Source organism: Lemur catta, chromosome 7 (assembly GCF_020740605.2).
Source record: "Lemur catta isolate mLemCat1 chromosome 7, mLemCat1.pri, whole genome shotgun sequence".
NCBI lineage: Eukaryota > Metazoa > Chordata > Mammalia > Primates > Lemuridae > Lemur > Lemur catta.
The window spans coordinates 105,297,748-105,323,061 of record NC_059134.1 but is presented as its reverse complement, the minus strand read 5'-3'; the positions used below and the strand labels follow the sequence as shown (position 1 = coordinate 105,323,061).

At 39.3% G+C, this 25,314-nt stretch overlaps 1 protein-coding gene across 1 annotated transcript in view; it reads left to right on the top strand.

Annotated features, from left to right (window-relative positions):
- C7H11orf80 (chromosome 7 C11orf80 homolog) overlaps positions 1 to 25,314 on the top strand; it is a 76,260-nt gene that overhangs the window by 30,352 nt on the left and 20,594 nt on the right. The window contains exons 4-10 of the mRNA XM_045558381.1: positions 1,045 to 1,154; positions 5,325 to 5,408; positions 7,872 to 7,927; positions 8,627 to 8,698; positions 10,325 to 10,520; positions 19,246 to 19,396; positions 21,279 to 21,425. Of these exons, the coding sequence (XP_045414337.1) occupies positions 1,045 to 1,154; positions 5,325 to 5,408; positions 7,872 to 7,927; positions 8,627 to 8,698; positions 10,325 to 10,520; positions 19,246 to 19,396; positions 21,279 to 21,425 (816 nt within the window). The remainder of the gene's footprint in view (positions 1 to 1,044; positions 1,155 to 5,324; positions 5,409 to 7,871; positions 7,928 to 8,626; positions 8,699 to 10,324; positions 10,521 to 19,245; positions 19,397 to 21,278; positions 21,426 to 25,314) is intronic.

The following is a 25,314-nucleotide window of genomic DNA, read 5'->3' as shown; positions in this document are numbered from 1 at the left end:
TGATTCAGTGTCAAGTTCATTAAACTTCAGTGTAGCATAACCTTGCTGACATATTATTCATAGCTGTGTGACTGAATTAAATTTGAAAAACAAACTAATGGCAAGAAGAATATTACTCATTAATATTGATAGCTAGAACTTGGGAAAGTCCATACTTTTTTGAGGTTGTTAAAGCATTAGTAGAATGCCTTTGCTGATATTTTAGGATATATCTTTATCATTATTAGATTTTTAAAGTTGAATTCTTATATAATATCAGCATCAACAACCTCATTTACAAAGTAAAACTTGCAGACACTGAGAGACCTATCTTTGTTCCTATTTAGTTCTCCATTATTATACTAATATAGAGGAGAAATAAGGGATGGCATTTTATAAAGTGGGAGATTGGATTTTTTTCCTTTGTTGTATGAGTGCCAGGGTATAGAGAAGAAGAAAAATGGTGCATACTTTGATATTCTCTTTGTTGTTGATGATTCAGAACTCACTGATGCTTTGTAGAAAGATAGCTCTGAGTCAGCACATGTAAATACACCAAGTGGTTAATTCACAAATTAAATTGGCAAGAGTTTGGTTTGCTTTATTAAAGACTACCTCATTAAAGAACATACTATATTAGGTACATGCTTGAGAAAGTCATTCTTGAATTTTTCTGTTTTCAGCTCTAAATTAGTTCACTTACTAGATTTGTGTTTATTAAATAATGAATTGATTTATTTAAAAATACAACAACATCAGAACTATCAGTTCTGAAGATTTCTGGTATTGGACATGACCTTGTGGAAATTAACTGAAAATACAAATTGATTTAGCAAATGTGAAAAATTGAAAAGATGAGATTAAATGTCTTAAACTCATAAAGTAATTCTAAATGTTCAAGCAATTTGCTGATGCATAGCCATTTCCAGTCATATTTTAAATTTCGCAGATAATCTTTTCATCAGGGAAAAGCCTTCTTGGCTTATCAGTTTAATAAACAAACCTAGAAATTCTGGTGCTTATCCAAACTGCTTGTTCTACCTTGTTGCTGTTCTTGTCACACAGAAATACAGTCTATACTGCCTGGATTCTCTGCAAAGCTGAGTTGGACTTCGGAGGACGGCAGCTATTCCCAAGACATGTCGGTGGTAACACCTTTCCAGATGATTTTTGAGGCAGGTTTTGTTGTGGTTCTCTAAATTATGGATGATTTTACTCGTTTTTCTACAAATCTGATATCAGGAAAGAAAAGCCTAGGTCCATCAAGTTCCAAAGTTGAAATGAAATAAGGCTTTGTTTCCTAAATTTGCCTGTGCAGACATTAGATCACCTAGGAGTTTCCAAAATACTAGTGTGTGTGTCCCACTCAAAGATGTTGTGATTTAATTGATCTGGGGTGATCTAATTGCTTGGGGCTGCCGTAACAAAATGCCACCAACTAGGTGGCTTAAGCAACAGAGATTTATTTTCTCACAGTTCTGGAGGCTAGAAGTCCAAGATCAAGATGCTAACAGGGTTGGTTTCTGGTGAGGCCTCTCTTCCTGGATTGCAGACTGCCACCTTGTTGCTGTATCCTTATGTGGCCTTCTCTCTCTCTCTCTCTCTCTCTCTCTCTCTCTCTCTCTCTCTCTGTGTGTGTGTGTGTGTGTGTATGTGTGTGTGTGTGTGTAAAGACAGATCTCAGGTGTCTCTTTTTATAAGGACACCAGTCTTATGGATTAGGGCCCCACCTATATGACCACATTTAACCTTAATTACCTCCTAAGGCCCTATCTCCAAATTCAGTCACATTGGGGGTTAGGGCTTCAACCCCCAAATATGAAGTTTGAAGAACACAATTCAGTCCATAGCAGGTGTGACCTAGGCTTTGGAATATTTTTAAAATCCCAGGTGATTCCTAATGTGCAGACATGTTTGGGAATGACCAAAACAAGCCCTTATTTCAGTTTGGATCTCCTGATAAAATAAAAATCGATTCCCAGTGCAGATCATATTTGGATATGTTTTTTTTTTTTTTGAGAGAGTCTCACTTTGTTGCCCGGGCTAGAGTGAGTGCCGTAGCGTCAGCCTAGCTCACAGCAGCCTCAAACTCCTGGGCTTAAGAGATCCTACTGCCTCAGCCTCCCGAGTAGCTGGGACTATGGGCATGTGCCACCATGCCCAGCTAATTTTTTTCTATGTATATGTTTTTACTTGTCCATATAATTTGTTTCTATTTTTAGTAGAGACAGGGTCTCGCTCAGGCTGGTCTCGAACTCCTGACCTGGAGCGATCCACCCGCCTTGGCCTCCCAGAAGGCTAGGATTACAGGCGTGAGCCTGGCCTGGATATGTTTTTATTAGGTTGGTTTAGAAATCTCTTTATTGATTTAATTGTAGTCCAGATTTATGAGATTGACAATTCATTCTCCATTCCCTTTAAAAATTCTCTGATCCCCTATCTTTTCTTCAGTGGAGTTGGTAGAGACATAACAGATTAGAGCATTCTCCCAGTAAGCATTTGGGAAGCCTTTCTCCATGTGTGAATAATTTTGTCTCCTTCTAAAAGGAATGGGTACAGTGTCAGGACAACAGATATCCCTGGCTGTGCCTTATCTTTTTTAGGAGAACACAGGGTAAATAATTGGGAGCAATTAATAGTTAGTCACCTCTGAAACTATTAATGTCAAGTAGCAATAAAAAGGTGATTCCAGTGAACCAAGGAAAGCAATTCTAGGAAATGAGATTATGTGTTTTAGCCCATCTGTACAAACAGTAATTTGTATACTTAACATTTATATATATTATTTAAGCCTCTTGACAACTTCATAGGACAAGGATTATCATCCCATTTAATAGAGATGAAAACTGAGATTCAGAGAACTTGACTGACTTTCCCAATGTCATACAAAAGTTAAGTGGCAGAATTAGAAGTTGAACCAAGGCCGGGTGTGGTGGCTCACACCTGTAATCCCAGCACCTTGGGAGGCCCAGGTGGGAGGATCACTTTAGGCCAGGAGTTTGAGACCATGTCTCTACAAAAAAATTTTAAAAATTAGCCAGGCATGGTGGTGTGTGCCTGTAGTCCTAGCTACAATGGAGGCTGAAGCAGGAGGATTCCTTGAGCCCAGGAGTTTAAGGTTGCAGTGAGCTATGATCAAGCCACTGTACTCCAGCCTGGGTGTGTCAAAATATGTATATATGTAGATATATATATTTGAATAAAGAGAGTTAGAAGAGAAAAAGAGGGAATTGCAAAAGATTTCATCATGTATGCCTCAGTTAGAAGGGTTGAGTATTGAGGTCCATAGCAAAGACTATTTAATGGAGACATGCATGAAAAAGTAGCCATCACTTCTTGGGTGAGAGTACCTATTTCATGGAACTTCAGGAAACTCATGAAGAAAGATCAGAGTAAAATCTACAATGTCAAAACTACCTTTGGGGACAAATTTAAAAGTAATTCAGACTGGAGCTGAGAAGAATAACTCTATCTTAACTGTACCATCCTCCCAAGCAGTTGGGACTACAGGCATGGGCCACCATGCCGGGCTAATTTTTCTATTTCTTTAGTAGAGACAGGGTCTAGCTCATGCTCAGACTTGTCTTGAACTCCTGGCCTCAAGCAAGCCTCCTGCTTTGGCCTCCCAAAGTGCTATGATTCCAGGTGTGAGACACTGCACCAGGCCTGTTTAACCCTTTTGAGACTCATTTTTTTTCATATATAAAATGTGGGGGTTTTGTGAAGGTTAAATGAAGTAATATAAATAAGACTCTCTAGCACCATTCCTGGGAGAGAGGAAGCCCTCGTTAGATGGTAAGTCTTATATTTGTAGGGAAATGTCATAGTATATTGGAAAGAGTGTGGGCAGTTGGTATTAGAAAGACTTAAGGTCACTCAACCAACAACAACTTAAAAAAAAGACGTAGGGTCAAATGGTATCTCTACCACTGAACAGCTGGGTGACCTTAGGCAAGTTGCTTAACTTCTCTGAATCTTTTTTTTAAATCTGCAAAAAAGGGATGGTAATACCTACCTTACAGGATTGTTGTGAGGTAGTGTATATATGTAGCACATGCATAATGCTTGTCACAATAGTAGGCATTCAATAAGTGGTATCTATTATCGTTACCATGTATAATATATACTTTGAAATATAAGGATCCCTAAAAAAATTTTGTGAGGTAGAAAGGGTAGGTTTTATCCCTGTTTTGCAGATTAGGAAATGAGATCCAAAGCAGTGAAGAGATTTCCTTTTCATGGTTACATAAGTAATTTTTTACAGAGCTAGTACTAGATCACAGGTCTTCTGACTTTTGAGCTTTTTGCTCTACAGCTTTTCCTTATAAATAAATGTTTGGATGAATGGATTGATGTCAAAAATAGGTTCCTTTTACTGTCTGCTCCTTTAACTCCACTCAGATTCTTTTTTTTTTTTTTTAATTTGAGGCAGGATCTCACTTTGTTGCCCCAGCTAGAGTGCAGTGGCATCATCATAGCTCACTGCAACCTCAAACTCTTGGGCTTAAGAGATCCTCCTGCCTCAGCCTCCCAAGTAGCTGGGACTAGAGATATGCACCACTAAAACCCAGCTAATTTTTTTTGTATGTTTTGTAGAGACAAGGTCCTGTCATTGCCCAGGCTGGTCTCGAACTCCTGGCTTCAAGTGATCCTCCTGCCTCAGCCTCCCAAAGTGTTAGGATTACAAGAGTGAGGCACAACATCCGGCCTCCACTCAGATTCTTTTTTTTTTTTTTTTTTTGAGACAGAGTCTCACTCTGTTGCCCGGGCTAGAGTGCTATGGCATCAGCCTGGCTCACAGCAACCTCAAACTCCTGGGCTCAAGCAATCCTCCTGCCTCAGCCTCCCAAGTAGCTGGGACTACAGGCATGCACCACCATGCCCGGCTAATTTTTTTGTATATATATTTTTAATTGTCCAGCTAATTTCTTTCTATTTTTTTAGTAGATATGGGGTCTCGCTCTTGCTCAGGCTGGTCCACTCAGATTCTTAATACAGATTGTTCTAAAGCACATTGGGATGGTAGTGTTAAGATAGAGTTATTCTTCTCAGCTCCAGTCTGAATTACTTTTAAATTTGTCTCCAAAGGTAGTTTCGACATTGTGGGTTTTACTCCTGATTTTTCTTCATGAATCTCCTGAAGTTCCCTGAAATAGGTACTCTGACCCAAGAAGTGATGACTGTTTAAATTCCTTTTTGTGTATAATCTCATTCCCAAACATATTTCCTCTTGGATGTCCAAAAGCTTTCTGAGGTATAGTTACTTTTATGGGAAGAAATACCATAATTTGATTCACTTGTTCTCTTGAATTTGGTGGGGTTTTTTGTTTGTTGTGTTTTTACAGATTGATGAAAATCCCAGAAATTTAATGACAGATTGTCTGGTTATAAAGCATTTTTTACGCAAAATCACCATGGTGCACCCTAAGGTAAGCTGTTCTTTTGCACAATAATGCTTGTCTTGTTTAAGTCATATGTTTTCAAGAGACCTCTGCTCTGTAGGACATGACTAGTTCTCTTTCCGTGAAGATGATTAAAACTTTTAATATTGAATTAATTTGCTTTCTGTGTCCTTAAGACAATCTTAACGTTGGTTGTGTGACACAGCTGAGAAGCCTCTGGACATAGGGTGTTCTTTTGGATTCTTATTTTCACTTTCTTACTGTTTTATTGTATCATTCTACATACCTCATTTCCCTCCTCTGTGCTTCATTTTTCTTTTAAAACTGGACAATAAACCTTGCTGATCATTTCTTTTTCTAAAGTGACTGTAAGAACAAGTAAGGAAAATTTTTTTTTTTTTTTTTTTTTGAGTTAAGAGTTTTGCTCTATCGCCCAGACTGGAGTACAGTGGCTCGATCACAGCTCACTGCAACCTCCAGCTCTCAGGCTCAAGTGAACCTCCTGGCTCAGCCTCCTAAGTAGCTAGAACTATAGGCATATGTCACCATGCCCAGCTAACTTTTTAATTTTTTGTAGAGAAAAGGGCCTCATTATGTTGCCCAGGCTGGTCTCGAGCTCCCAGCCTCAATCAGTCCCCGTGCCTCGGCCTCTGGAATTACAGGTGTGAGCCACTGTTCCTGGCTCAAATAAGGAAATTTTGATAAAATATTTTAAACATTGGAGAGCTAAATTTTTAGTAATTATCATAGTAAGATATGTTTGTAAAGATGAACACAGTTAAGTATGTTATATGATGTCCTCCTTTTCTTATGCTATCTTCCTATTTTGTTCATCTTCAGCAGGGTTTAATTGCTTATTGTTTGCCAGTTACTATTCTACATGCTCTCTATACACTCATTCATTTAACCCTCACAACACCCCTTGTGAAATAGGTTTTATCATCATCTCCTTTTTTTTTTTTTTTTTTTCAGAGACAGGGTCTCACTCTGTCATGCAGGCTGGAGTGCAGTGGCCCAAACGTTGCTCACTGCAACTTCAAATATCTGAGCTCAAGTGATCCTCCTGCTTCAGCCTCCCAAGTAGCTGGGACTATAGGCACATGCCCAGTTAAAGTGTTAAATTTTTTTAGAGACAGAGTCTTGTTATGTTGCTTCTCTTGAACTCCTGGCCTCAAGGGATCCTCCTGCCTCAGCCTCTCACATAGCTGGGATTACAGGTGTGAGCCACCATGCCTGGCTTGGTGATAGATATGTTAATCGGCTTGATTTAATCACTCCATATTGGATACGTATATCAGAACATCACATTGTACCCCAGGAATATATATAACTACAATTTGTCAATTAAAATAGCCATCTAGGCTGGGCGCGGTGGCTCACGCCTGTAATCCTAGCACTCTGGGAGGCCGAGCTGGGTGGATTGCTCGAGGTCAGGAGTTCGAGACCAGCCCCAGCAAGAGCAAGACCCCATCTCTACTAAAAATAGAAAGAAAATATCTGGCCAACTAAAAAATATATATAGAAAAAAAATTAGCCGGGCATGGTGGCACATGCCTGTAGTCCCAGCTACTGGGGAGGCTGAGGCGGTAGGATCACTTAAGCCCAGGAGTTTGAGGTTGCTGTAAGCTAGGCTGATGCCACGGCACTCACTCTAGCCCGGGCAACACAGCGAGACTCTGTCTTAAAAAATAAAAAATAGCCATCTAATCTTTGACAAAGCAGACAAAAACATACTCTGGGGAAAAGATTCCTTATTTAACAAATGGTGCTGGGAAAACTGGATAGCCACATGTAGAAGACTAAAACAGGACCCATAGCTTTCACCTCTCACAAAAATCAAATTACGGTGGATAACAGACTTAAATCTTAGGTGGGAAACTATTAGAATTCTAGAAGAAAATGTAGGAGAGACTGTTACAGACATTGGTCTAGGCAAAGAATTTATGAAAAAAAACCCTAAGGCAATCAGAGCAACAACAAAAATAAACGAATGGGACCTGATTAAATTAAAAAGCTTCTGCACAGCCAAAGAAACAGTCACGAAAATAAACAGACAGCCTACAGAATGGGAAAAAATTTTCGCATACTACACATCAGATAAAGGACTGATAACAAGAATCTATTTAGAACTCAGGAAAATCAGCAAGAAAAAATCAAACAACCCTATCAAAAAGTGGGCAAAGGACATGAATAGAAAAGTTTCAAAAGAAGATATAAGAATGGCTAACAAACATATGAAAAAATGCTCAACATCCCTAATCATCAGGGAAATGCAAATCAAAACCACAATGAGATATCACTTAACTCCAGTGAGAATGGCCTTTATCAAAAAGTCCCAAAACAACACATGTTGGCGTGGATGCGGAGAGACAGGAACAATTTTTAAAAATTTTTAAGAGAATACTCTTTTCCTTTAGGGATTGAGTATAGAAGTTTTTAATCTCTATTCTGGCTCATGTTAAATCTCTTACCTCATTTACTGTTTTGCAGATCAGATTTAATTTCAGTCTAAAGGTAAATGGAATCCTCTCCAAAGAGATTTTTGGGTAAGTACAGGGCTTAAGATGATGCTATGGCTCTGCAGTTTTTCTCAGCCATTATTGTCCTATTTCCAGTAGGTTCACAGTTTGATTTCCTTTTTTTTTTTTTTTTGAGACAAAGTCTCGCTTTGTTGCCCGGGCTAGAGTGAGTGCCGTGGCGTCAGCCTAGCTCACAGCGACCTCAAACTCCTGGGCTTAAGTGATCCTACTGCCTCAGCCTCCCGAGTAGCTGGGACTACAGGCATGTGCCACCATGCCCGGCTAATTTTTTTTTTATATATGTATTTTAGTTGGCCAGATAATTTCTTTCTATTTTTAGTAGAGACGGGGTCTCACTCTTGCTGGTCTCAAACTCCTGACCTCGAGCGATCCACCCGGCTCGGCCTCCCAGAGTGCTAGGATTACAGGCGTGAGCCACCGCACCTGGCCCCACAGTTTGATTTCTTGATCCAAAATCACCTTGAAACTAATTTTTCGAGACCTCCCCATTTTCTTATTCTGTATTAAGTTTGAACAAGCAAAATTTCATGTCTTTCCCTTTCAGTAGAGAGGGTGAACTTAAAAATTGCCATTTTCCCCTTGGTTAATTAGTTACTGAATTCCAGTAATCTCGGGGGTGGTAGTAGTCATGGGCCAAAATTTGTATCAAGCAGAGATTGATTTTAGAATCTTTGAGAAATAGCTTAGCTTTTCTTTGCTTTGCAGGCTAGAGAATGAACCCACTTTGAACCTGTCGAATGGAATTGCTCTTGTTGTAAACTCTCAGCATTATGTGAGGTGAAGGCTAAAAGCGTTGTTTTCTCTCTCCCGTTTGACTCTCCTGTTATGAATATGAACGTGGGTAGAAATTGGAAATGGTCTCACTTGCCATTTCTAAGTGCCACATGTCAGCTTCTCTTTAAGAAAAGTGGATGCTTGAGCCAGGAGTTTGAGGTTACAGGGAGCTATGGTGATTCCACTGCATTCTAGCCTGGGCAACAGGAAAGAAAAAGAAAAGTGGAAGTAAAACTTTTAAGTTATTTATGTTGAAAACTGTTAATATTCTTGGCTCCTTGAATATATTCTACTTGATCTGAAGACATGTTCCTTTTCCTCTCCATTCCTTATTTTCTTCTGTAAATGAAATGAAACAAACCATGATAATTACAATCCCATTTAGACATGAGAAGAGAGGTCTGTGAATTTAAGTTTACTTGAACTCTTGGCTAGAGAGATAGTATGAATACAAAGGAATTCGTTATATATTATTTTTTGTGCATCAGCATTTTGCATAGGTTTGGAAAATCTCTCCCTACCCACCTTAACCTTCAGACTCCAAAAATGTAAACCTGTGGAGGAGGTGGTAAATAATAAGGAACAGACAGAACCCTTTGCCTTGCTTTGCTTTGCTATCCAGCTGCCACAGAATCCAAAGTGAACATGAACTATATCAGGAAAAAACCTAACATATGCTTAAGTCCAACTAATTTAGTCTTTATTCAATAGTTTCTGCCTCTGCTTATATGTCCTAAGTCAATACTAGTAGTCATAAGGATGTTACAGCTTGAAGAGACCACCCGAGGCTTTTTAGATTATTTTCTTATTCTCACCAAAAATCACACCTCAGATGAGAGTATTTTTTATTTCTCATTTAAATTTATATTTCTCATAAAATTTATTTTTTAATATACAGGTAACAAAACCCCCACCCCATATCTTTCTTTAGTAATCTAATCCTCTAGTATTATATAATCCTTGTAGGTAGATGGCTCATCATCATAGTTTTACTGACCAGAGTTTAAGCCTTTGAGATAATGTTTATGGACATGTTTCCCTGGATGACCTGATATGTTTACAGAGAGAGGAAAAGGTTTATTGATATTTCTTCTCTGTTTAGAAAAGAGCCATTGGAAAATAAATGAACACAAAATTTTACTAGATTCTTTCTGGGAGAGAAAGATGGCCTAATTTTTCCTCATTGGTCCTATAAAATAGGAACCTCAGACCTCTGCAGGGGAAGGTGTGGCATGTGGGGAGCAGATTGCTAAATACCACAGGGTCAGGTTAGGCCATTTGTGATACACAGACCCCCTAACACAATGCTTATCTTTGACTGATTTTGAGAACTTCTGGTCAGAAACATAGAGTAATTTTAGTTGGGGGAATATGCTTTGGAGAATAAGAAACTGCCACTAGTGGGAGAAAAAGCAGGAGCCATGATGCCATCCCTGAAATGTCAGTTTCTTTGCTTTTTTTCCATTGCTCTAATTCCCTGAGTAGGAATCAACTTGCTTATTCCAACAAAACCAATATTGTAGGTTATATGGTTATGCATGTGCCAGAGGTTTATAAAAGGAATTTTGAATGCCCTTTTAAATAATTTCTTAAGAGAGAAAAAAGTTAAATTTGTCTGTTTTCTGACAGTAGACCAAAATTTGATACAACTGAATCATGCTGCAGCAGAATCCACCCTGTGCTAGGACATCCAATAACACTTTCCATCCCTGATGACGTGGTTGGCATGGACTTGTTGGGAGAACTGACACTGACTCCAGCTGCTGCTCTGTGCCCCACCCCAAAGGTCTTTTCCAGCCAGTCGAACGGGATTTCTTCAGTTTCCATATCTTTTTGATGACAAATTTCATCCAATTGTCTTTTAAAATGGGTGTTTATATCCCAATTTTAGGAAAGCCTTTAGTATATGAATTCTGTATCTACAAGCATGTGGAGTGATTTGTATAAAAACGTATAATCCAACATGAAAGCCAAGTTTGAAAATGTTGGACAGGGAGCTGCAAACTATAAAATGTGACATGTGCTACTCATTCTTCATACAGTCCAATATAACTGAAGCATGGGATGAATCGTGCAAGAGGGAGAGATGAGGCTGGAAAGTACTCTGGAGTTGAGTATGGTAGATCATGAGTGCCATACTAAGGAGTATGAACTTTATTCTTTATAGAGTGGGAAACCATTGAATGTTTTGGCAGGAGTCTGTAGCAGCATTGCACAGAATGGATGGGAAAGAGAAGTTAGTAATTACTAAGTAAATAAATAAGTGAACTGGGTTAAGAGATAATGAGTGCCTGAACTGAAAGTGTGGTAGGCATGGAAAGGTGAGACTTATCACCGGAAGGAATCAACATAATGAGGTAACCAGATCATTGTTGGGGTAGGGAGAGATTAGGGGCAGGGAATGGGTGAAGTTTATGTCAGATTTCTATGTCTAGAATAGGCAAATCTATAGAGATAGAAGGAAGATGGGGAGAGCTTCTTTTTGAAGTGATGAAAATGTTCTAAAATTGATGATGGTAATGGTTGCACAACTCTTTGAATATACTAAAACCATTCAATTGTACATTTAAAATGGGTGAATTGTATGATATGTGGATCACACCTTGATAAAGTGGTTGAAAAAGATTTCCACGGGCTGGGTATGGTGGCTCACGCTTGTAATTCCAGCACTTTGGGAGGCTGAGGCAGGAGGATCACTTGAGGCCAGGAGTTGGAGACAAGCCTGGGCAACATAGGAAGACCACATCTCTACATCTCTCTTGTTTTTAATTTTAAAAAATTAGCCAGCATGGTGGTGTGCACCTATAGTCCTAGCTACTCAAGAGGCTGAGGCAGGAGGATTGCTTGAGCCCAGGAGTTTGAAGCTGCAATGAGCTATGATTGTGCCATTGCAGTCTGGCCTGGGTGACAGAGTGAGACCTTGTCTCCTAAAAAAAAAAAAAAAAAAAAAAAAAGATTTCCATGGATGACTGATAGAATAATGATACTGTCAGAAATATACAAAACATTAATAGCAGATTTAGGAGATAAAGAAGATGAGTTTGGCTTTGAACATGCTGAGTTTATGATGCCTGCAAGACATCCTTTGAAGATGGTAAACAGCTATATAGAAATCTTGGTCTGGAACTGGAAAGTAATCAGATATGGAATTACAGACTTTTAGGATGTCGGTTTCCACCGTAGGTGAGTGTCATATAGTGCTGTGTTTAGAGCCTGGCAAAGGGGTATAAATACTGGATTCACCATTAATTAGCTGTATGCCTGTAGGCATCTTAGTTAACCAGCCTAAGCCTTTACCTCCTTCACTTTAAAATGGGGATAATAATACCTACCTCATAGATTTGTCTGCTTTCCCTCTCAAAGGTTATATTGTTGTTCTTTTGGTGCTTGTTTGCTTGCTTTTTAGAATTAACTGTAACAATCCATATGAATGAAGCTCCAAGCACACTGCCTGACACATAATAAGTGCTCAATAATTATTAATTGTTATTACTATATGATTGAAGCTGTAGGAGTAAATGAAGTTATCAAAGAGTATAAAGAATGAGAACAAAGCTGGGTGCAGTGGTGCATGCCTGTAGTCTCAGCTAGTCGGGAGGCTGAAGCAGGAGGATCACTTGAGCCCAGGAGTTCAAGACCAGCCTGGACAACATAGTGAAACCCTGTCTCAATTCAAAAAAATAAACAGAATGAGAACAGAAGAGGCATGATCAGATAGATGCCAGCTATCTGGCAATATCAGAATATCTTACTTAGGAAGAAGGAGCAGGATAGTGATAAAGACTATGCATGGACATTTTATATTTTAAAACATGTTTTTTCTTAATATCTACATAGTACAGAAGAGTATAAAGCAAAGAATAAAAGGTTCTTTTCCCTCCTCATTCCATTCTGTAGAATGAATAAGACAGACAAATTTTCTGTCTTCTCAGAGTTTACATGTTAGTGGGAAAATTTAACAAATAAATAGATACTAGGTAGTGATAGTGCAGTGAAGACAAGTAAAGCAGGTGAAGAGATAGAGAATGATGGGAATGTTATTTTAAATCTGGTCAGTGAAGACTCTGAGGAGGTAATGTTTTAATGAAGAGAGAGAACTAGCTATGAAAACCCTGGTGGGATTTCAGTTTCCGAGAATGACAAACTAGATAATTTAGACCAACCCTCCCATTGAAGACTAAGGCTGGATAAAATATATTAATAAAAACATCAAAAAGCATCAATGAACTAGTGAAGGGGATGAATTTCTGGGCCATGATTTAAGGGAGAATGGAATTACAGAGAGCTGACTCCAGCATTGGGGGCTGCTTTCGCCCTGGGATCATTTGCCAATGAAAACAAGTAGCTGAGAGTCTAAGATGTATAATAAAAAATACTTCTGAATCAATGCAGGACAAGAAGGCAAAGAATCCAGGCCTGCTGAACTTGTGGGTGTTGTTAAAACACCTCCTGTTTGGGCAGGGATAACCAAAAGGCTACATTTTAAGGAGTAAGGTGAACCTGAAATAAATCATCCTTCATATGGACTGCATGTTTTTTAGTCATCTAGGCAGGCCAGAAAATCTTAAACTTCGAAATTGGATTAGTGTGATTCTAGATTGCTATTTAATAATTCTCCTAGATCTCTTTTAGAAAAAAACAAATTATTTCTGGAGGAAAATAACTATATCCTATGCTTCGAATTATTTAACCCTTTTTCAAATACAATGTCTAATGTCCAGAGAGAGAAAATGGGACAGAAACAATATTGGAAGAATTAATGTCTGAAACAACTAAAACCGATTTAAAAACTCAACTATCAAGCAGGATAAATAAAAAAGATATCTACACCTATAGAAGATCAAAGACAAAGAGAAAAACCTTAAAATCAGCCAGGAAGACAGATTATATTCAAAAGAGGAACAAATTGACAGCTGACTTCTCCATAGCAACATAAGGTGGTAGACTAATAGTGTTAATGCCCTGAAATAAAATAATCATCAACCTAGAATTTCATACCCTGTAAAAATACCCCTCAAGATAAAAGGTAATAAACCTACCTATATATTATATTAATGTCATAATCAATATAGCAAGGAGAATTAATTCAATTGACTTTAGAATATGGTGTTTGATTGTACATTCTTAGTGTGATATACTCTGAGGTTGAAATGAAGTACAAAGAACTCTTAAAATTCATTCAGTGGTCTTGATTATTAGTAATAATATTGGTATTTTGTACTGAAATTGTATGCATTCCATGATAAAACAAATAAGTAATTATATTAACATTGTTAAGAACCAAAAGTTTGAGCATCAGATAGAAGATATATGAGTGTAAATTCAAAGAAATAACAGTTTTTTTAAAAAGTAACCTTAAAGTGCCATTGAAAATACCGGTGTGAATCCACAATTTTTCTGACTTTTAAAATGATATATTTTTTAGTTCTTTCCATTGAAAAAAACCTATAGGCAATGACAATTAGTAGCAATAAGCACTCCTAGTACCCAGAATGTTTTCTCTGAATACCATTGCCCACTAAAAAGGAGAAATGACTGGTTCTAGTCCTAGAGTAGAAATGTACAAGATGAACCTGCATAACATGTCAGGTCAGCAAGCAAGGAAGGTATCAAGGGCCAGTGAGATTGTTTCAAAAACATTTAGGAACTTTCATTCTGGCCATGATAAGATAATGGACTAGATTTAACATCCCACCTTGAACAACGTTAAATGGACAAATTATATTCAACAGCAGTTTTCTTATACAGCTGGTAGTATTGGAAAGTGGTTCTGGAAAGAAGAGAAACAAACAAGTTAACCTTATGATTGTCCTGCTGTACTTCCTAGAGAGCATTTCCAGGCTGCAGTGCAGGGAGGAGATACCCAACTTGAGTCCAGTAGATCTCTCTGAGTTGGGGAGACAAAGTTCATGGAGGTCTGAGCAGCTAGAATTTATAGGAAAGAGTACTGAAGAGGAGAGAAATGCATAGAGACAGAAAGCTCTAGACAGAGAACAATCCTTGGAGATCACATGGAGACTGTTTCCACCAGGCAGAATGAAAAACCTCATATTTCATGGGATGTCAGGTAGAGTCCTCAGAAGGATTTGACTGCGTAGCAGGGACAAGTTAGCTGTAGACTATAGGCTTCTCTGGTCCTATCTAACAAAGCTTGAAAACAAGACCTAGAAGGCTCAAATTATTTCCAAGTAATTTTTTTTTTTTTTTTTTTTTGACTGAGTCTCGCTCTGTTGCCCTGGGTAGAGTGCAGTGGTGTCATCATAGCTCACTGCAACCTCAAACTCCTGGGCTCAAGCGATCCTCCTGCCTTACTCTTCTGAGTAGCTGGGACTACATGCAAGCGCCACCACACGTGGCTCATTTTTCTATTTTTTGTAGAGATGGGGTCTTGCTCTTGCTCAGGCTGGTCTAGAACTCCTGACTTTGAGCAATCCTCCTGCCTCGGCCTCCCAGAGTGCTAGGATTACAGGCGTGAGCCACCACACCGGCCTATTTCCAAGTAATTTTATAGCTTCCCAGAAAATAGTTCAAGAATATTTACAGGGACTGGGCGCAGTGGCTCATGCCTGTAATCCTAGCACTGTGGGAGGCTGAGGCGGGCGGATTGTTTGAGCTCAGGAGTTCAAGACCAGCCTGAGCAAGAGCGAGACCCTGTCTCTACTAAAAAAACAGAAAGAAATTAGCTGGACAACTAAAAATATATACAAAAAATTAGCCAGGCATGGTGGCGCATGCCTGTAGTCCCAGCTACTTGGGAGGCTGAGGCAGGAGGATCACTTGAGCCCAGCAGTTTGAGGTTGCTGTGAGCTAGGCTGATGCCACGGCACTCACTCTAGCCCAGGCAACAAAGTGAGACTCTGTCTCAAAAAAAAAAAAAAAAACATATATATATATATATATATATATATATATATATTTATAGGAATACAAAAATACCCTGCACCCAAGAAGGTAAACTTCACAATGCTTAGCATCTAATTAAAAAACAACTTGTCTTGCTAAGAAGCAGGAAAATAGGATCCATAAAGAAGAAAAGAAACAATCAATGAAACCTACCCAGAAATGTCACAGATGATAGTAAACAAGGACATTAAAACAAATATAACTGTATTCTATATGTTCAATAAGAGAAACAATTAAGCATATTAAATGAAGACAAGATATAAGAAAAAAGACCCTAGTTGAACTTCTAGAGATAAAAATTACAATTTTTAGGATGAAAATACACTGGATGAGATTAATGGCAGATCTACATACTGCAGAAGAAAAATTAGTGAAGTTGAATATATAACAATAGAAATGGAAATGAAACACCAAGAAAAAAGTGTATGGTGTCAACATCATTATATAATAGAAAAGAAAAATGAAGAAGGCATCAGTGAACTGTGGGATAACTTCAGGTGGCCTAATTCAGGGACATGCAATTAGAGTCCTGAAGGGAAAGAGGGCAGATAAAATATATGAAGAAATAATGGTCCCAAAATTTCCAAATCTGATGAAAACTATAAACCTACAGATCCATAATCAATGAAACAAAAGCAAAAGAAATATGAAGAAAATGATATCAAGACACATTTCAAACAAATTGCATAAAGTCAGTAATAAAGAATCTTAAAGACAGCTGGAGATAAAAAAACACATTAGGTGTAGAAGAACAGAGATAAGAATCACAGGAGATTTCTCGGTGGAAACAGTGTTAACTAGAAGAAAGTTGGGCAACATCTTTAAAGAACTAAAAGAAAAAAGAAAATTGTCCACCTGTAATTCTATACCCAGTGAAAATATTTTTCAAAAATGAAGGAAACCTGTAATCCTAGCATTCTGGAAGGCCGAGGGGGGTGGATGTTTTGAGCTCAGGAGTTCGAGACCAGCCTGAACAAGAGCCAGACCCCATCTCTACTAAAAATAGAAAGAAATTAGCTGGACAACTAAAAATATATAGAAAAAATTAGCCAGGCATGGTGGCGCATGCCTGTAGTCCCAGCTACTCAGGAGTCTGAGGCAGAAGGATCACTTGAGTCCAGGAGTTTGAGATTGCTGTGAGCTAGGCTGATGCCACGGTACTCTAGCACAGGCAACAGAATGAGACTCTGTTTCAAATAAAAAAAAAAAAATGAAGGAAAAACAAAGAATTTTTCAGACATACAAAAGATGAAAGAATTCATCACCAGCAGACTTGTATTATAAGAAATGTCAAAGGAAATCTTTCAGGTAGAAGGAAAATGATTCCAGACAGAATTCTGGATCTACACATAAAGGAGGAGGATGCTGGAAATGGTAACTATGTAGGTAAATATAAAAGATTTTTGTCCTTTTTAAAAATTTCTTCAAAAGATAATTACTTAAAACAAAAATAACAATGTTTATAACATATATGGAAGCAAAAGGTGTGATGACAATAGCACAAAGGCCAAGAGGGGAGAAATGGAAGTATATTGCTGGATTCTTATACTATATGTGAACTGTTACAATATTATTTGAAGGTAGACTATGATAAGTTAAAACTGTATAGTAATAAAGCCTAAAGCAATCCCTAAATTAATATAGCAGTTATAACTAATAAGCCAAAAAGGAGATATGGAACTATAAAAATTATGTAATCCAAAGTAGAATCTAAAAATAGAAAAGTGGGAAAGTAATACAAGGAACAAATGGAAAAGAGAGAACAAGGTGATAGATTTAAACCCCACCATAGCTATAATATATTCATATTAAATGTAAATGGTTTAAACAATCCAATTAAAAGACAACCACACATTTTGGCTTTTCAGACTCTTGACTCTTATCCTGAGTTTGCAGCATCTCAGAGATCCCCTAGCTTTAAACAGTGACTGTGTTGGCATTAGTTTGTGTGTTAATGCCTTCTGAGATTTGTGAAGGAGACTTCATTTACGGGCAACGCCTCCCTTTTTTCTGTTCTGACTTTCCATAATGTCTCAGTGCCCACTGGGTAAGGATTTTAATATTCACATTTAATACCTTGTGTTTACCCTATAGAAAGAGGATAAAGACAAAGAAAAATAAAGGAAAGTATTTATTCTGGTCTCTTTAGCCTTGGTTCAGGGGACAAGAAAGGTTAAGCAGTGGTTCTTAATGGGGTGATTTTGTCCTCAGAGGACATTTGGCAATATCTGGAGACATTTTGGATTGTCGTTGCGGGGGGGCGGGGGGGGTCATGTCAAGAGGTTTGCTACTGGCATCTAGTGGGTAAAGGCCAGGAATGCTGCTAAACATCCTGCAATGCACAGGACTGTCCCCAACCACCACCAGTGAAAAATTATCTGGCCCAAAGTGTCAGTGGTCCAGAGGTCAAGAAACCCTGGGGTAGAGGTAAGATGAGAGTAGGAATGGGAAGTCCAGATAAGGAAACTATTTCAGGGGCCTGTTTGCCTTTGTCTTTGTTAGAGAATAGGGTTGGAGAAGGTGAGAGGAAGTTTCCTTCTCAATCTAAATCTACTAAGATACTTTCTAGTAAATATTCGTTTGTATATACTTCTATTTTTATTTTTATTTTTTTGAGACAGAGTCTCACTTTGTTGCCCGGGCTAGAGTGAGTGCCGTGGCGTCAGCCTAGCTAACAGCAACCTCAAACTCCTGGGCTTAAGTGATCCTACTGCCTCAGCCTCCCAAGTAGCTGGGACTACAGGCATGTGCCATCATGCCCGGCTAATTTTTTCTATATATATTTTTAGTTGTCCAGATAATTTTTATCTGTATTCTTAGTAGAGACGGGGTCTCACTCAGGCTGGTCTCGAACTCCTGACCTCCAGCGATCCACCCGTCTCAGCCTCCCAGAGTGCTAGGATTACAGGCGTGAGCCACCGCGCCCGGCCTATTTTTATTTATTTATTTGTTTGTTTGAGATGAGGTCTTGCTCTGTCACCTTAGTACAGTGGTGTCATCGTAGCTCATTGCTACCTCAAACTCCTGGGCTCAAGTGATCCTCCTGCCCCAGCCTCCTGAGTAGCTGGGATTACAGGCATGTGCCACCATGCACAGCTAATTTTTCTATTTTTTGTAGAGATGGAGTCTCACTGTTTCTCAGGCTGGTCTCAAACTCCTGGCCTCAAGCAATCCTCCTGCCTCGGCCTCCCAAAGTGCCCTTTGTATATACTTCTATTCTGGCATGTATCGCATTATATTATAGTTTATTGGTTTTTATATCTATCTCCCATACTGTAAATATGATAACTTGAAGATAGGTATTAAATCTAGATATTGATTTTTGTACCCCCAGAATTTAGAACAGCATTAACCTGCAGTGCCATTCAAATCTATGATCGAATGCATAAGATGAATAAATTAACTGTCCCAATACTATACTAGTAGCTCACGTTTATTAAACCCCAAATAAATTTCTGGATATCCTAGTGGCTCTATCTCTGGTGCCTCACACCTATCTTTGGTGTGGAAAAGGCTCAAGATGTAATTAAATAGCACGCTTGTTTATTTCTGGGAGTATGAACCAGGTCAGTGTTATGTTTGCTTTATACAAGTGAATACATAGTCATAAGAAACTAAAATTTGGCAGTTTTCTTTAGCAACTATACATATTTCTGTATGGACCTTTGGGTCTGCCTCTGATACTGTCAAGTCGGGAGCAGCCAATTACTACTGTGTTCAAAGATACCTCTTATTTCATTGACTGGAAAAAGTACCACTTGCATATGGTGCCCAATTTGGATCTCAATTTGGATAGAGGTATGTCTCCCTCTCTTTGTACAGGAATGAAGAAACCTGAAGGATATTAGAGAAAGGAAATATAAATAGCAGGTATATATAAAAATAGGACCCAGTGATCTGATGGCCTAGGTTGGGATGTGGGGATGGGGGTCTGGCTGAGTTTAAGAGACCACTTGGAGTGAGCAAACAGATGTCAAACAGGCAAAGCCCCATCAGAGCCTGTTTGACATTGCACGTGAATGCTGGTTCTTCTCTCACTTCCTCTGCTGCCACCTCTATTCCTGGTCCTTCTAGGGACTTGTTCAGAGGGTTTCTGTTGTACCTTAGTCTGTCAACTCAGGGCTTTAGAAAGATGACTAAAGGAGCAACGACACCTTTGAACTATTGTGGAAGAGAAATGCTTCATGATGAAATGAGAAAATCTGTATAAAATTACTTAGAAAAAGTTAAAACGCAACGTAAATTCAAGACCATAGTATTAAACCTAGGAAGCTGGCTGTAATATTCATGTAGGGCTTAACCACATTATCTTTGGGTGAATCATGCTAAAAGTTGGGAGGTTAATAACTGAACTAATAAATAAAATTGGGAAATAGGAATATGCAACCCTGGGCTGATGTCTAAGAGGTTTACAGTTTTGAGCTCGACTGTTGTGCACTAGAATCCTTTGAAGTTCAGAAGGTAGTCTGGTCATTTGGATCCCCCGGAAGACTATTAAGGAAGAGGTATTCTAGGGTTGTGACTGGTATGAGAAGATTGAAGCCTCTTGGGGTGGGGCAGTATCTCGGGGGGGGGGGGGGCGGGGAATGATGGGCTCTTCACCTGGGAAGGAAGCCTGGCAATAAGGTTCTTTGTTTCTGAGTGGGTAGTGATTCCAGAGGGTGGGTATGAGAGGAGGGTGTCCTGGGACAGGCTCTCTGGAGGTAAGTAGTTTTTTCAGAAAAGAATGTTTGGTCTTAAGACCTGTCAGGCTATCAAGATTTTGAATAGAAAGATGACCTAGGTGAATTTCTAGAAATCTCCATATTTCTTTTTCTTTTTCATTTTTGTTTTCAGGCTTTGTTGATTTACTTTATTTTTTGCCACTTCATGATGCCTGAACTTGCTCAGTTAACTTTGGAAATGAATATGTAAGAAATGTCCCCTCATCTCCCTCCCTCATTACTCTAAAGGATAAAACCAGGATCCACATAGAGGTGCTTCTCCATATGGTTCTGGAAGGTAGCACTATCCAGATTGTATTCCAAAGGGTCAAGGTGCTAAAAAGTGACCACAGGGCATTGAATTACGTAGGAATACAAATATCACACAGTATTTGGGTTGAGAACACAGATTTTGGAGTCAGTCTAGCAAGATCTAAAACTCAGTTCTACCATTTACTAGCTCACATTGGGCAAGGTATTTAACCTATCTGTTCCTCTTTCCTTATCTGTAAAAGGCATAAGAATAGGTCCTACCCCGTAGTGTTGTTACGAAGTCTAAATGTTAAGACAGTATATGAGAATTTAACATAGAACCTGGCATGTAGCACACGTTAGCTGTTGTTATCATCATTACTCAGGTTTGAATCTGACCTCTGCCTCTTACTAGCCATACCTGCCTTGGAAAGTTGTATGAGGAATCAGTGAATTTAGTGTTTCCCAGTAAATGCAAAGGAGTATTGTTTGGTTTGCATTTTACACACCTAGTTATTATTTTGATGTTCTTCCTGTGAGTGAGTCACTATTATTTGCTTCCATCGTGTGGACAGAGAAACAAGTTCAAGAGGGGAAGTAAATGTTTGAATTTAGACCTCCTATTCTCAGATGCTTCCTTGTTCAGAATATACATTCTTTAGTCACTTAGCATTTCTACAAGTCTTTATTTATGTCAGGAATTGGTGTGATATCTTGTCCTCTAGATTTGGTGCTTCCAGATGTGAGTTACGTGGTGGAATCCAACGAGGGGGCTCAGTCTCAGAATATGGACACTCAAGGACACACACTGCTGCTTTTTCTCTTTGTGGATTTCCACAATGGGTTTCCTGTCCAGCAAATGGAAATCTGGGGTAGGTACAGGAGGATGGGGCTGCCAGTTGGGGTGTGCCAAATGCTGAGAAGATAAAGAAAGGGAGACTTTGTGTAATGCAGATATCTGAATTAGATGTATTTCTGTAGAATAAAGAATTTCAGTGAGAAACCTTGCTTGTTAAATTAAATTATATGCCCTATGGGAAAGATCCATTATGTTGATGCATCACGTAAATGATGACATTCCCAGATTTGGTTGGCAAGAAATCAGCAGACACTTCATATAACGCCCCCTAGGGTTCAGTGGTTCTCAGCCTTAGCCGCACAACCTGGGAGTGTCTAAAAATGATTCAAACCTCACCCCAAAGATTCTGATTTCCTTGGATGGAGGTGAGGCCCAGGTCTCAGTATGTTTTTAAAGCTTCTCAGATGATTCTGATGTGCAGCCAGTCTTGAGAACTTTTCATCACCATACTGCTTTTCCAAGTGGATTAAAGAAATGTATGCTTGTCCTTGTTCAGGCATGTAAGGGGGAGCCTTTGGCGTTTATCTATTAGAAAGGTGATAACCTGTTCTCAAAAAGGTTGTCTCGCCAGGCATGGTAGCTTGTGCCTATAATCCCAGCTACTTGGGAGGCTAAGGTAAGAGGATCGCTTGAGTCCACGACTTTGAGGTTGCAGTGATCATGCCACTACACTCCAGCCTGGGTGATAAAGGGAGACTCCATCTCAAAACAAAAAACAAAAAAATACCCCACACAACAAAAAACCTCTCTCTCTTTTTTTTTTTTGGAGACAGAGTCTCACTCTGTTGCCCGGGCTAGAGTGAGTGCTGTGGCATCAGCCTAGCTCACAGCAACCTCAAACTCCTGGGCTTAAGCGATCCTACTGCCTCAGCCTTCCGAGTAGCTGGGACTACAGGCATGTGCCACCATGCCCGGCTAATTTTTTCTATATATTTTTAGTTGTCCAGATAATTTTTATTTCTATTTTTAGTAGAGACGGGGTCTCGCTCTTGCTGGGGCTGGTCTCGAACTCCTGACCTCAAGCGATCCACCCGCTTCGGCCTCCTAGAGAGCTAGGATTACAGGCGTGAGCCACTGCGCCCGGCCAAAAAAAAAAAACCTCTCTTTTAAAGGTAAAGCAGTTGTTTCAGTTTATGGTCCATGAGACACATGCATCAGAATCACCTAGATTATTTGAAAATTTGCAGCTTCCTGGGCCAGTGATTAATTTTTACTTTTCCTTATTTTGCAATAATGTAAAAATCTGGTACAGTTTAAGAATCTGCATTTGAAACAAGATTCTCAAGTGATTCTTAAATATAGTAAAATTTGAAAACCACTGACTGTGTGAGCCGGAGTTCGCTTATTCATTTTAATTCAATAAATCCTGGGACACAAACTTAAGTGTGTCTAAATGTCTTCCTAAACTTTGAGGGAAGTTAAAAGGAAAAGTGGAGCTTATACAAATTTGGGGAAAAGTTCATAAGCTTCCCTTTTGGTGCTTCTGATATGTTTTTGTGTTCTTTCTCTGTGGGCTGGTATGTATGTTTTCATGGGATTCTGCTATGCAGGCATTCCAGTGCTGTTTGGTGCGGCCCTCCCCTTGAATCATAAGAAAAATGAGACCTCTTACAACTCCAGACCAGAAGAGCGCACATTGACTGGTGCCAACTATTTGTTGAACAAACCACTGCCACCTGTGGGATTCCTTCCGCTGCTTTCCTCCCAAGCCTCTCCTACCTTTTCCCAACACATATTGTGAATACTCTAGGAGAGAAGCACTGTTTGCTGGGCTCTGGCCAGCCCTTTATTTGAGGAGCTGGTGTTCTTTGATGCCTCACTGTTCCATAGATTAAGCCCAGAGGAATGAGAAATAGATGAGACCCAAACTAATGAGGCTAGCAAAGAGGTCTAAGGTGAGGATTCCTAGGGCTGCTACCTGGCCTGGGCTCATATAGACAGAGGCTGATAAGAGAAACAGCTTGCTACTGTGGAGAGAACATCAAGGTAGAATCAAGAAACCTGGGTTTAATTTTAGCTCTAATACCAGCTTCCTCAGTGATTTTGGGGAAACAAGTCAAATAAATCATCTGAGCCTCCCTTTTCATATCTTTAACATGAGATTGTTAGACTAGATAATGTCAAAAGCCGTTCCAAGACTAAAAGTCTCTTAAGACTTAAGATTGCTACCTTCAAGCAGGTTTTTTTTAAAGGTTTGCCAGAGGATAATCCTAGGATAACACAAACCCGGTACCATGTTCTGGGTGCTACTGAACGTACCTTAAGAACTCAAATTCCTCAGAAACTACTGTTACTTATCATTCTTATAGTACCATGATAATTTATACACTTCTGTTTAGCTTGACTCTGAAGGCCTGCAGTATCTCAGTACTTGTACTCAGTGTTGGAATAAAAAGAAATTCATCACTGAATTAGTAAACAGAGTATCTTTTCAAATCTCACACATCTGGTAGTTTAGGACTAGCCTCTGAAGAGGATGCACAGTGAGGGAGGTAGATATGGACAGAGTGGTGATTTTATCTTCTCCTTCCCCCTCTTCCTTCTCATATTCTTGAAAGCTTTTTCCAGGCTCCTTCTTTTAGGAAACAGATTGTGAAAAATTACAATCTGTTTCCATGTATCTTTAAAAAAAATTATATAATTGGCCTTCTGCCTACCTTGTCATGGTAACTTTTCTATGATTAACTCATTATTTAATGTCAAAAGCATCTGGTGGTATCAGCAGTTTTAGGAGTGAACTTTGGTTTTTTAATTTAATGTCTGCTATCAAAAAGGGTCTGGGCCAGGCGTGGTGGCTCACACCTGTAATCCTAGCACTCTGGGAGGCCGAGGCGAGTGGATTGCTCGAGGTCAGGAGTTCAAGACCAGCCTGAGCAAGAGTGAGACCCGATCTCTGCTAACAATAGAAAGAAAATTAGCTGGACAACTAAAAATATATAGAAAAAATTAGCCAGGCATGGTGGCACATGCCAATAGTCCTAGCTACTTGGGAGGCTGAGGCAGGAGGATCACTTAAGCCCAGGAGTTTGAGGTTGCTGTGAGCTAGACTGATGCCACAGCACTCTAGCCTGGGCAACAGAATGAGACTGTCTCAAAAAAAAAAAGGGGGGGGGGTTGATTTCTTGAAGCTATTTTTAGGATCAAACTATGGAAAATAGTAATCCAGATATCAAGCATCACAGCAATAGCAATATTTTTCCATTGAATATTGCAGTGTACATTTCAAAACACTTCATGTAAATCATCCCAGTTTATCTGCACAACATACCTATGAAGCAGGTGATATAAAGCCATTTTCTGTACTGAAGTAAGAAAAGTGAAGTGACTTAGCGATCACTAGTTGGTGGTAAAATTGACCCTAGAAGCTATGTTCTCCTTATTCTAGCTCTAGCCTCCTTTTGAGGTTATCCCGTATGACCTTCCTTAGCAGAAAAGCATCCTGGTGCCTTGTGGTAGAGAGTGTTCCTTCTGGCTTGAATTTTTAATGCAGTCCTGAGAAAAGCCAGGCAGCCTTAGGCTCCTTCACCATAGTATCTGAACAGACTATCCAGGAGAGAGTAGAACAACACTGAAAACACAAAGCATGATGAAGAAGCATTTTCTCCAGGTGGCCTGTCAAGTGAACTTGGCTTCCTGTGTCTGCTGCAGCAGGATCATTAAATGGTACCCTATTGTTTGAAGACATATTTTTGCCCGTTGCTCTCACATGTTAGGTTTTCTGAAAGAGAGATAATCTTCCATTCAAAAGGACCTTATGCAAGCGAGGGGTTCTCAGAGTCATCTTTGTGAGTTTTAACCTTTTCTTTACCACAGCACATCTGGAAGAATCCCCACAACAGTGATGCTCAGTAGGAATGGAGTAGGGTTAGAAATACTCTCCAGGGCTTCTCCTCCCCCTCTTT